We start from the raw sequence: 12,883 nt of genomic DNA on the forward strand, positions 1-12,883 counted from the left end.
CTTAAAACAAAAAATTTTTCTTCAAATAGCCATTGTATAGTTGTGCCCATATTATGGCAAATTTTTAATTTGGGGTATTTTTTTTCTCGCCCCCACCCCACCCCTTCCAACACCACCACCACCACACACCTTCGTCTTGCAAGGAAATTATGCTTATTTTATCCCCTTAGAAGAGGTCGTGTCCCCATCATTTCCCCCATTTTTCCATCTGGCCCTCTTGTGTGTCTTTTCACTATAGCAAGCACTGGTATGCTTGGTTGCCTTGGTTCCCTTAGCCATCAGATTGTCCAGAGGTGTTCAGGTCACCTGTCCGTAAAGGTGTTGGTTGTGGATGCTGCCTTTGATGACAGTTTTCTCAAGTGAACATTTCCTCCGATGATTCCATCCTAGCAGCTCATGGCATTGTTTTTTTCAGAGTCAGTTGAATTCAAAAGTAATTTTCACCTTTTCTGTCTCCATTCCCATTTACACACACAAGCCTCCATCAGGAAGGTCTGGCACACTCTTCATGACCAGGTGTCTAGCTTTTAGAATCTCAGTGTCACTTTCCTTTGCATTTTCTTGCTTGAGTAGAAGGTTGAGCATTAGAAGGTGCACATGGTAGGCTTCCTGTGAAGGGCTCCTTCACATCACGTGCTCTTGTCTGTATTTCTGTGCTTGTTGATTGGTGTGTAGGAATCCCTCCTGTACTCCAGGTCCAGATCCTTTGGCAGGTTCCTGAGGTGTCTGGAAGCTGAAAACAGAAATCCGTGGCTTATGTGTGCTGTGGGATTTCCACTTCTTGTATTCAGGCTCCCCGTAAAGGGCAAGTCCACCTGTTCATGTGGAGGGAGTAACCCAGAGGTCTTCAGGCTCTTGCACCAGCATGGATTACAGAACACTGCCATTGCTGTGCTTACACAGCCGCAGACTGTCCTCTGACCCCAGTTTAGACTTGACACTTGGCCATCAGTCATGATTTTGTAATGCCTTAACTGTTCACACGTGTTAAATTTGTAAAGTTGCACACGTCTTTTCAGAACTTTTTCAGGAAATATGCCCCAAGTGAGACTGGACCCAATGGTATCAGCGCAGAAGTCATGGACACTTACGTCAAAAGCTGTGGTGAGTGTTTCTGGCTACGTTTCTTCATAGATGCGTGAGTGAAGAAAGCTCGCCATACTAATGATGCTGTATTGAGTCATAATTACAACATGTTAAGATCAAAATGTTTCACCAGAAAACAAGTGAAGGGTGGAAGGTGGTAAAAGAAATCCTTGGGATTTTGAAATGATAGAGGTGACCAAGTATGAGTGCTGTTAATAGTAATAGGTTCAGGCTTCCCCTCGCTCAGTTTGCTGCTTGGCCATCTTAGAACCTAGTAATTCCTGCTACAGTCTCCCTGTTTTGAGTCATTATTAAGTAAAGTATGGGGAAAACCTCAGACAGAAATAATTATTTTTATTAATGCTAAGCAGAACTAACAGTTCTGTTTGGAGAGTGACTCTCATGGCCTTTGAAGTTATATGTTCCTAGAAAGAAGGAAGGGAGGAAGGAAGTTAGTCTGAAAAGACGTTGTGTGCAACTTTACAAACTTAACACATGTTAAGGAAGGAAGGAAGGAAGGAAGGAAGGAAGGAAGGAAGGAAGGAAGGAAGGAAGGAAGGAAGGAAGGAAGGAAGGAAGGAAGGCAGGAAGGCCATGCTTTCTGGTTTCTTTGTCATTTCCTGTCATGTGTACCAGTTACCATGAAGCTTATATTCATAAAAACTAGTTTTCATTTCTTTAGGTATTATTTTATGACAGATTTTTTAATTAAATTTTTTATTAAATTACACTCATGATATTAATCACATTTTTGGTATTCATAGATTACATTCGAAGTATTCATTCATATATATGTATGTATATATATATATATATATATATATATATATATATATATATATATATATATACACAATTTCAAATGTTGAATGTCATTTCTTGAAGGGGGTAGGAGGTCTTAAATACAGGCTTACAGCACAATGGGAGGACCCCGGAGGGCAGAAGTTCGCTACTGATGTTTTACAATCTTGTATCTAAGCTGTTAATGCCCATTATTCAGGATGCACAGACAGGAACTTCCCTTAAGCATTCAGGAGGGTAGAACCCAGCAGGGAATTAGCATAGGGAGGATATCAAGATCAAGGTCAGTAAGCAAGGCAACAGTTACCCAAAACGAGGGCCAGGGCCCTGCAGGTCCCCTTTTATTAAAAAATGAGCTTCTGACTTGGGTTGCGTGGGACGTCAGCAGGTCACCTTACCCGTTGTAACACAAAACGTCCAAGAAATTTGGGACATTATGAGAGATTTTTAAAGGAGGGACTAAAATGAGATAATACTGGCACTGGAATGTTGGCTAAATAAGCTAGTTATAGATTATAGAATGACTGACAGTTTACCTTATATGTGTTTATTTAGATTGTCACCTTTAGCATATCTGTTTCAAATGAGAAATACTAAATGGATACTTCACTTAAGGTTCACAAAGCTTTTGAGACTTAAAAAAAAAAACCTGACATTTGACAAAAATTCTGCAAGATTTGTTGTTGTTGTAAACACTCATATCTCTAGTGTTCAGGATAATAACAAAGCCAGGACAGGGAGAGCACAGCTTCCTTAGTTAGTGGGGAGGTCAGAGGCAGTGGTACTCAAGGGCAATCATGACTAGCTGGGCCAGGGATGCCGCAGCTTCCTTAGTTAGTGGGGAAATTGGAGACGTTAAAAGCCAAGTAGAAACTAAAGATGTGCAGATTACTTTTATGGTCAGTGGAGTGTGTGACCTGGTGCTGAATGTGTCTTTCCCACTTCTGTTGTGTTCAGCTGGCTACTGTGTGATTACCTACATTCTCGGAGTTGGAGACCGGCACCTGGATAACCTTCTGTTGACAAAAACAGGTAACAAGTCAGCAACCTTAGAAGATAGATTTTCAGCCGGGCAGTGGTGTCTCATGCCTTTAGTCCCAGCACTCAAGAGGCAGAGGCAGACGGATTTCTGTGAGTTTGATGCTAGCCTAGTCTGCAAGGTGAGTTCCAGGACTGTTTGTTACACAGAGAAACCCTGTCTCAAAAAACAAAAGAGAGGGAGAGGGAGAGAAAAGAAGATGTACTTTTGTATATGGTGATTTTTCTTTTATCCTAGAATCAATTTCAAATAAATTGCATACTTATCGATAAAGTATAGGTTCTTTAAAGCATTTGTAATGCATTTCTTCATTTCTATATGTGTATGTGCTTGCACCCGTGCCATGGTGTATGGATGGATGTCAGAGGACAACCGTCAGGAACCAGTTCTCCCTGCCTGCCATGTTGGTCCAGTGCCTTTAGCTGTTGAGCCGTCTCACTGGCCCTGGATTCTTAAGTCCCTTAAAACGGGGCATTGGAAGGACACAGGGAGAAGCCCAGACTGAGTAAGAGTGCTTTAGCAGGGAGCCTGTGAGTGACCCTCTAGCCCCATCCTGCATGCAGAGCCAATGTAGAAAGCGGTGTATGTCGGCAGCCAGACTCCTCTTGAGCATGTCTAGCTGAAGTGTTCCCTCACCTATTCTCATAGGTTTCCTCACTTCAGCAGCCATCTGGTGGTTTTCTTTCTCCATGAGGCACAAGGAGTGATCATTCCTTCCTCCCGTCTTCGTGATAACTTAGTAACCCGTTTGTTGGTTGGTTCTCAGTTTTTTTTCCTCAGCCTCCCAGTCCTGGGATTCCAGCTTACCCCACCTCCTGGTCTCTAAGTACCGTTGGTAAACCTCCAGCTCTAGACGTCCCTCTGTTCCTTTCCTTCAGCTGCTTCCTTGACGTCTAAATCCACACAGGACCAGTGATGCCTCCCTCCAGCCCTGCTCCTCCCCTCCCCTTCCATTTCAGCAGGTAGCAGCCCAGGCCCAGAAGCCCGCTAATGTCTCTGCGGGCCTCATATCACCATCTCCCTTGTTCGTAAGTCTGTTCCTCAGCTCCGGGACCCATCAGTAATGTGCCAGTTCTGCATTCTCCCTTATTGAGGCCACCAACCTAAAATCTGTCTGCATGTCACATCACTCCAGCCACAAGACAAGTGCCCTTGTTTCCTCTCCCTGGACAGGTCTTTGCTCAGATCTTTACAGGGCGGACTTTGGTTATTGTCTGAGCTGAGTTAGGATGTTCTTAGTGAACCTGTAATTATTTGCTCAGTAGCAGCACATGCCTTACCCTCTGTCACTCCATATTTATTACTTCATTCTGTCTTCTTTATGTTGGTTGAAGGTGTTTGTTTACTCCAACAGGGATTTGTTAAGTACCTGCTAGAACCAGGGCACTTTCTGAGGACTCCTCAGTCATCTCCTAGTCAGGGTGCAGGACCTGTGAGAACAGGGGCCTGTCTGTCAGTTAGTACCATGACTCCAGAGCCTCAGGAAGGCAGGGTTGGAGGTAATGGATAGCTAATCATCTCTGCTCTTCCCTGTAGTCCTTTCTTTGAATTAAATAATCCCAGTGTCTGGAGCTTTTTGCAGAAGCTAGGTTTTCAAATTACTGTTTAAAGCCATCTTTTCTCATAAGCAGATGTTTTTCTGTCTTTCTGCATTTCTCTGATTATGATAGCCAGAACTTAATAGAATAGTTGAATGTAATCTGACCAATTGTTAATATTCTAACCCTGTTAACTCACTCACTAATACTATTTCCATATTCATTTTGAATTATCGTATGTGAAATTTATTTGATTGAATTTGTGTCTGGGATCCCACGTTCCTGTTTTGACCAGTCTCTGTAGTAGCCACGACAAAGGACACTCTCTGGTCATGACAGAGGCTCTTGACTAGTTTAACACTTCAGCAGAAGGATGTGTGTAAAGTGTTATGATGTGCTGGTGAGCATTCTCATTTGGAAGACGTTCTCTTGTGTCTCTTCTTGAGCTCTCTCTCAGACTCCAGGGGCTCCAACTCCTGCTCTGGGCTCTTTTATACCCATGGACGTACTGGACACTGCCCAGCAGCTGTCTGGCCAGCACCGTCTCATGCTGCTTCTCTCCGGGGTTTATGTGCTTTTTGTTTCGGTATTTGTTTGTCTTATTGGTATTCTTTTTTTTTTAATCTCTTGATTTTTATGTTTTTTGTTGTTGTTTTCTTTTTCTTGCTGAGGTGGGAGAGAGAAATGGGAAAGTTGGGTGAGTAGGAAGTTAAGAAGGGAGAGAAAAGAATATGATCAAAATATATTGTATGAAAAAAAAAGACTTTAAAAACCTCTAGAAGAAAACTCAGAGGGGGAAAAAAAACTTGAAATAAACTGGAATAGCAGTTTTTTTGACCTGTTATAGAAATCAAGATTGTGAATTTTTACATTTTAAGCCTACATCAGTTTCCACCAGAGGGCGCTTCAAGTTTGCCTTTAGATAACAAACTTCCATGAAATATTCATGAAGAACATTCTTTTTTTTTTTCCTAAAATGCAAGGTGTTTTTTCTTTTGTTTTGTTTTTTCTTTTGAAGGGGGCTGGGTTTCGAGACAGGGTTTCTCTGTGTAGCCTTAGCCTTGGCTCTCTTGGAATTTGCTCTGTAGACCAGGTTGGCCTTGAATTTATAGAAATCTGCCTGCCTCAAAAGTGCTGAGATTAAAGGCGTGTGCCACCACTGCCCACCTATGGTTATTTGTTTGTTTATTTAAATTCATCTGCCCAGTAATTCATCCAGTTATATCCTACAGTAAGCATTTTAAGTCTTCTTTACTAGGGAAATTAATTAATTAAAAAATAAACATAGGCAAACATAAGTCTGGCTGGGGTATGATAACTCACACCTGTATGCCGAGCACTGGGAAGACTGAGGCAGGCAATGGATCGCTATAAGGCAAGTCTGCCTGGATTGCGGACTAAGTTCTAGGCCAGCCTACTCTACAGGGAGATGTCTAAAAATATTAAAAAATTAAATAAAATTTAAAAATCTAAAAGAAAAAGAATACCAGAGAAATGCTTTCAAAATTCTCAGTTTAGAGGGCAGATGGTAATGTTTCAAGGCAGTTTCCAGTTACGTTATCTATAAATAGTACTATGGCTGAGTCTTAACAAAGTGAATCTTGACTGCTGGCTCATGCAGGAAGTATATTTTAGTTCTTTTATTTTAAAATGCTTCATTTTAATCATTGTTCCTTGTTTAGTTTTGGTCCACTATGCCATGAACACAAATCTTAGATCATGTTAGAAGTTGAGAACTTGGGGTTCTCTTATGTAGCTGCCATGTCTCAGCAGCTGATGTGGAATGTCTGTCTGTTCTAGTCTCTTTGCCAGCACAGCAAAGTTCAGAGTGAGGCTCTGCTTTGATGGTGGTGGCTGTGCAAAGGAATCAGAGGTCTCCTGTCACCTCTGAAGTTCCCGGATGTGAGAGGTGAAGGTGTCCCAGGGAATATAGATGGGCTGGGAAAGGACTGGCTAGGAACTCTAAGCAGGTGTGAAACAAGGTGCTTCAGTGAATATGAATAATTAAAAATACGTTTACAGGTAATGTGCTGAAATGTAAGCCATGAGTCTCAATTACGGATCTCCCTAAATTTTTATTTCTTGGTATTTCTTAGTTCTTACTTTTAGCTTGTTAGGTCTTTCCTCAGTTGAGCAGCAGAGGGCACTGTATATCCACCATAAAATTGAAGGCCTTTATTAGAAGACCTTGTAGGCAATTAATGAGATTTTTCTTTTTTAAGGGATTTGGAATGATGTTTTACTTGTTACTGAATTGTTATACCATCTTGGAGAAATCAGGAAGCTACAAATTTAAATTGGCATGAGATCGAAATGGGGATTTTTGTTATTCAGAGTATGAAACCATAGCTTAGTCAGGGAAATCAGTTGTAGTAGAACTTGTTTTAGTTACTGGTCTGTTGCTTTAGAACACCATGACCAAAGCAACTTTCATCAAAGAAAACATTTTATTTGGGGCTTGCTGTAGTTTCAGAGACATAGTCCATGACCATCAGGGCAGGGAGTGTGGTGGCAGCAGGCAGGCCTGGCCCTGGAGCCAAGAACTTGCATCCTGATCTGCAGGCAGCAGGCATAGTGGCTGGGCCTGGCATGGGCTTTTGAACTTCAAAGCCCACCCACAGGGATACTCCTCCTTCAACAAGGCCACACCTCTTAATCCTTCCCAAATAGTTCCACTGACTGGAGCCCAAGCATTCAAATATGAGCCTATGAGGCCAGTCTCATTACATCACCACAGGATTCAAATGAAATGATGCCTGAATTTATCGTAACTCTTGATAAAGAATTATTTTTTATTTTTACTTGTGGAAATTTGAGAGGAGGTAATCAAGAAAACTGAAGAACTTGTTTATTTCTTATGATATAAGTCTGTAAATAAACTAACTTAAAAGTGGACATTGGATGCTAGCCATCTTGGCCAAATGGGAACTTACTTGTAGGTCCTAAAACAGCCCACCCACTCCTGAGAAGCCAGTGGTTTCTTTGTATGTCTGTCTCAGATCCTCAGAGTGACCTGCTTCAGGGCTTCTTTCAGAAAGCTCAGTTAACACTGATCACTGCTAACGTAAAGGGACAGTTTTTCAGAACATCTCCTGTCCTTACCTTCCCTATTACACTTTAGTTCTATGTGTATTTAACTTTGTTAGAAATTCTGAGGAGTAAAGGCTGACTTAACATTGAAGGTGTCTTTCTCTAAAGTAAACTCTGATGCCTCTGGGCTAATTACCCAGTCTGTCTCCTTTTCTGGACACAGTAAGGTTAGAACCCTTGTCCTGGTTGTTGTGTGAGGCTGGCAGATGGCATGGTCCAGGTATGCTGGTTTTGTCAACACTGTGGGCTCCCCTCAAGGGTGAGCTACATTCTGACTGAGATAAGAATGACCCTTGTGGCTCACAAAGTTAGTTGGACTCACAGTTTTAGAGATAAGAAAATAGCCAACATATTTAACAGTTCCTTTTGTCTGCTGCTTTTTGAATGATGCTTCAAGAAGAGCTTGATGGCTTATGAGAAAATCATTTAATTTGATGATTGACTTAGTGTGATAATTTCTATTTATCAGATAAGGGATACTTTGATATTTCAAAACAAGTAGAATGTGTTTAATTTTCCTTTTTTCAGAGTATAGTATAATTTTTAAGATTTTTCTCCCCCCTGGAGCGGAACTTGATTGTGGAGTCAAATATGCTGCCATTGTTACGGGTGGTTTCATTAGTTTAATTTGGTTCCTGTTCATAGGAAGCTCATCTTACATTAAAGGGGAAATAATTAGCAGATAATTAGGACATCTGTACTCACTTGAATTTCTGTATCTTTCCCTTTCTTAGAAAACCATTAATGCGAAAGTGCTTCCTTGGCTTTAACTGTGTGTGAGACTCCACCTAAGAAGAAACAGTGGTGTTGGTACATCAGCTGCCCTGGGAGTGCAGCTGGCCTGAGCCTGTGTCTCATGATAATGGTGTAGCTTGGGGCTATGTTTTTGTTTCTGAGTTTACTGATAAAACAACAAGAATGATATAGTCACATAGGAAAGAAATGAAGGAATTAAGGGGAAATGATAAAATGGTTGCATACAAGAAGAAGCTCAGCTACCTATGGAGTAGAGTGAGAAGGGTAGCTTTAGAGCTGGGATTGATTCTATAGGATCTTACGAGTTAGGATTTGGATAAACAGGCAGCCAAAGAGCTAGGGTTATATGAGATCTTACAAGTTAGAATTTGGATATACAGGCAGCCAAAGAGCTAGGGTTATATGAGATCTTACCAGTTAGGATTTGGATAAGCAGGCAGCCGAAGAGCTAGGATTCTATAGGATCTTACCAGTTAGGATTTGGATAAGCAGCAGCCACACAAGATGGGCAAATAGGGCTGTCAGGCTGTATGGGACAAAGCGCATATAATTTTGAGATTGTCTACCATTAAATGTTTGATTTTAGCTATGTATGTTTAATCAAAGAACTACAATAAACTAGTCCTAGAATAAGTTCACATTACTCAGATAACATTTAATTAGATCCTCATCGACTGTCTTGTAGGGATAGAGAAGATAGTTACTTACAGTGAGTAATGGTTTGTGTTTACACACTTTTCCTCTTGGTTGTTTCATGTGATAGATTTCTTTATGACCACACTTCTTTCATTTCTTAATTTTTCATTTTATAAGGTGCATTTTTTAAATCAGTGTAAGTTTACTTTATAATAATTATAGACTAACTTCTAAAAGAATTTCCTCTAGTATGTATGAGGATGGATTTTCTTAAAATTAATAGCTTCTTTTTAAAATACACGACTCTTTGATTGTAAAACTTAATGAGATTTCATTGTTAGAACCATGTGCCCCTTACAATTGAGCCATAGCCTCATTCTGTGAGAGTTTTCTTACATGAAAGATAATAATGTAACCTTCATTTACAAGCAGTGATAAACAGCAGGCCTTGGAACTCCAGTAATGCTTATAAGGAAATGAAGAAAATTGGACACTGTTTCCTGTTACAAGTGTGGTGCTCATTAGCCAATCCAAGCACGATGGAGTGTGTTGAGGAAGGCTGATCAGGTCGGTCATCTGCCCCAGTGCTGAGTCTCAGGAGAAAGGACACTGGGGACAAGGCCGTGTTTCCGTAGTTCAGGACAATGAGGGAGAGCTTGTCTACATCTTTAATATTGTAAGCTTCTCATTCTTCACCATAGGTAGCTAGCATATGAACAAGTGCTTGGAGAAGTGCTCATCTTAGGCAGAGGGTAGTACTTTGAGGGAAAGCTGTGAAATCCTTATCATGATTACCTGTGTCCTTGGATTGTAAGAGATTAGGAAACATGCTATTTCATCTAGCACAAAACTTCCTTAATTTGAAGTTTATTGTGCCCTATTGTTTGAGGAGTAGGCATCTTTAAGAATTTATCAAATCTTGTCATCCTTCTTTGAAGGGAACTAAGCCTATTGTGGGATTCTAAAAGGGAGCTATCTTTTTATTTTGTTATGTTTTAGTGGTGGATTTAAGCATTAGGTCTTTAAATCTCTATGCATACATTCCACCACTAAACCCCTAGACTCTAAAATCTCGTTTTTCAATCCTGAGAGTTATTTATATCTCTCAAGTGGAAATGAAGGCTTCATGGTTGTGATGGTTTGAATAAGTATGGCCCTCATAGATTCATGTGTTTGAATGCTTGGCCCATAGAGAGTGGCCCACACTCTGTTAGGTAGTGTGGCCTTGTTGGAGGAAGTATATCACTGTGGGGGCGGGCTTTGAGGTCCTATGTACTCAAGCTACGCCCAGTGTGGTACACCTTCCACTTCTACTGCCTGTGGATCAAGATGTAGACGTCTTAGCTCCTACTCCAGCACCATGTCTGCCTGCATGCCACCATGCTTCTTGCCATGATGATAATGGACTAAACCTCTGAAACTGTAAGCCAGCCATGATTAAATGTTTCCCTTTGCTGTGGTCATGGTTTCTCTTCACAACAATAGAAATCCTAACTAAGGCACTGGTATATAGTACAAACCTGATAATGACTTCTTATGTGAACCATTTTTCATAACTATAAAATGAAAATAGATTTATTGTTTAATCAATATTATAAACTAGTAAAATTTAATGTAATAACAAATATGTGTCAATGGATATACCATTGAAACCATGTGCCATTCACAGTGTGAGTGTTTGGGTATGGATTTGGGCTGTCCTGCCCCTGTGAAGATGCTTAGGTGTGTTCCATCTGAACTCCTATAGCTCTGCTGTTTGTTCCAGATGCCACCAAATGATTCAAAGTGCAGGCTGTCTCTGACTGTATGTGAGTGATGTGCAGTCATTAACATCTTCGTTTGAATGTTTAGTCGTGTATCCCCTCATTTGCTGGGCAGCAGTGAGGGGCCGTAGCTCCCAGCCATCTGTGTGACCCTGAGAATCAACAGCTGGCTTGCTGTAGCATTCTGTGATTGCTATGGTGTGAGGTTTGGAGGGTTGGGTTCAGTGAATGAATTTTTTTATGCTTCATATTTTCATTTGATGGTGTGTTTGCAGAGATGTAATTCCCGTCATAATTGAAGGAGCATCTGTACAGCTGGCCATTCTGTCAGTACCATTAGCTAGGAACATTCGGAATGGCTGTGCTGTCTGAGAAATCAGACGCAGACCCGGAAATCACAAGGACGCCAAGGTAGTAAGCAGGACCATGGCATTCAGATGGCCTCTGCTGTCTGTTTACTACAAGATCAAGGAAGGGAAGCAGGAAATTAAAACCAGCTTCCCTACTATCTCTCCAGCCTCAAGAAGAAAATGTCCTGTATCAGCAATGTTAAATGGCGTCTGGGCTGTAGCTGGAATGAAGAGGTCCTTGGCTTAAGAGATGCAAAGCAGACATTCAGGAAGTAACCATAGAATATGACTGTGAATTTTGAATTGTACTGGCTCAGTACCAGTTGAGTAGGGGAGAAGGATGAAAGAACACGTTTTGTGTAGTCTTTAGTGCGGCGGAAACAAAGCGTGCTCCCTTCTCTGATGAGGTCTGGGCTTCTCCCTCTGTAACTCCTTTTCTTTCTTCCACTTGCACCAGCTATACCAGACACAGGCATAAAAAGCAAACCCAGTTCCTACGCGATTTAATCACTTCTTGATTTGGAAAAGGTTAGGGCGGTGACTCAATAGAAGAGAAGCTGGCTTTCCCGTGGATCTGTTTCACTGTACAGCCGTTTATTCTGAGTCTTTAGGCAGTTAGGATAAACATTCATCCGTCCACGGCCTGCACCCTGTGTTGTGAGGTCTGTTTTCCGGACCTGGTGTTTGCAGCTGAGCTGTTGAGTACACTTTCCTCAGTCTTCCCTGAAAATGTCCAACTTAATCATTTAGTTCGATCTTCTGATCAAGATGTCTAGAAGTTTCGGAAAGGGAGGTGGCGTCTCTGTTTAGTGTTTAATTGTGCGAATTCCTGTTATCTGTGAGTCTCCAATACAGTCAATTCCAGATGCTCAGACATCTTTAAAGTGGTTGTTGTTGGCATTTTCTTGTCATTTACTTATTTGTTTGCTTGTTTGGGAGAGGTGCGTGTGGAGATCAGAGAGCAGATTGCTAGAGCCTGTTCTCGCCTTCCTCCATGGGCCTCAAGATGAACCTCACATCACCAGCCTGGCGGCAGACACCTTTTCCTGCTGACCATCTTGCCAGTTTTAATTTTTACATGTTATTTGGAATATTTAAAAGAAATATTTATGAGCTACTTTAGGGGACCTGATTATTGAGTGGTAAATGACTTAATTTAATTTTGAATAAATCCTGTCGTGTTAAATTGTTTTCCCCTCTTCAGAACCAGTTAAGACTTTAACTGTCCCTCCCTCAATGTTTTTTTTTTTTTAAAGATTTGTTTATTATCTATACAGTACGCTGTCTGCATGTATGCCTGCATGCCAGAAGAGGGCACCAGATCTCATTACAGATGGTTGTGAGCCACCATGTGGTTGCTGGGAATTGAACTCAGGAAGAGCAGCCGGTACTCTTAACCCCTGAGCCATTTCTCTAGCCCCCTAGTTTGTTTGTTTCTTAGTTTTTGTTGACCATCTACCGTGTGTGTGTGTGTGTGTGTGTGTGTGTGTGTGTGTGTGTGTGTGTGTGTGAATTATGATAGTGCCAAGTGGCCTTTCGAACATTTGCTGTGAGCCAGGTACTATGTTACAATATTCTCTTTTGATTCTGCATCTGAGGTAATGACAAATGTAGAAAGCAACACTATGATGGGTTTCAGCAAGGTTGCATGGAGATGTGGGTTTCTTTTGTACTTGGGTTAATTACGCTCCTGATTCTAAGGCCTTGCCCCTTCCTCCACAGAGACAAAGACCCCAGGATTTATAAGCATAGAGGTTCTGTGCCCATCACTGATGCATGTCTCCCAGGGACACAGTGACTATGCTAGCACTCAGGAATAGCTGT

The 12,883-nt window shown here is 41.3% G+C and overlaps 1 protein-coding gene across 1 annotated transcript in view; it reads left to right on the forward strand.

Moving 5' to 3' along the window:
- The window catches only part of Pik3c3 (phosphatidylinositol 3-kinase catalytic subunit type 3), a 93,906-nt gene that overhangs the window by 64,700 nt on the left and 16,323 nt on the right, over positions 1–12,883 (forward strand). Inside the window, exons 20-21 of the mRNA XM_042263721.2 lie at positions 1,020–1,104; positions 2,845–2,919. Of these exons, the coding sequence (XP_042119655.1) occupies positions 1,020–1,104; positions 2,845–2,919 (160 nt within the window). The remainder of the gene's footprint in view (positions 1–1,019; positions 1,105–2,844; positions 2,920–12,883) is intronic.

Source organism: Peromyscus maniculatus, chromosome 19 (genome assembly GCF_049852395.1).
Source record: "Peromyscus maniculatus bairdii isolate BWxNUB_F1_BW_parent chromosome 19, HU_Pman_BW_mat_3.1, whole genome shotgun sequence".
Taxonomy (NCBI): Eukaryota; Metazoa; Chordata; class Mammalia; order Rodentia; family Cricetidae; genus Peromyscus; species Peromyscus maniculatus.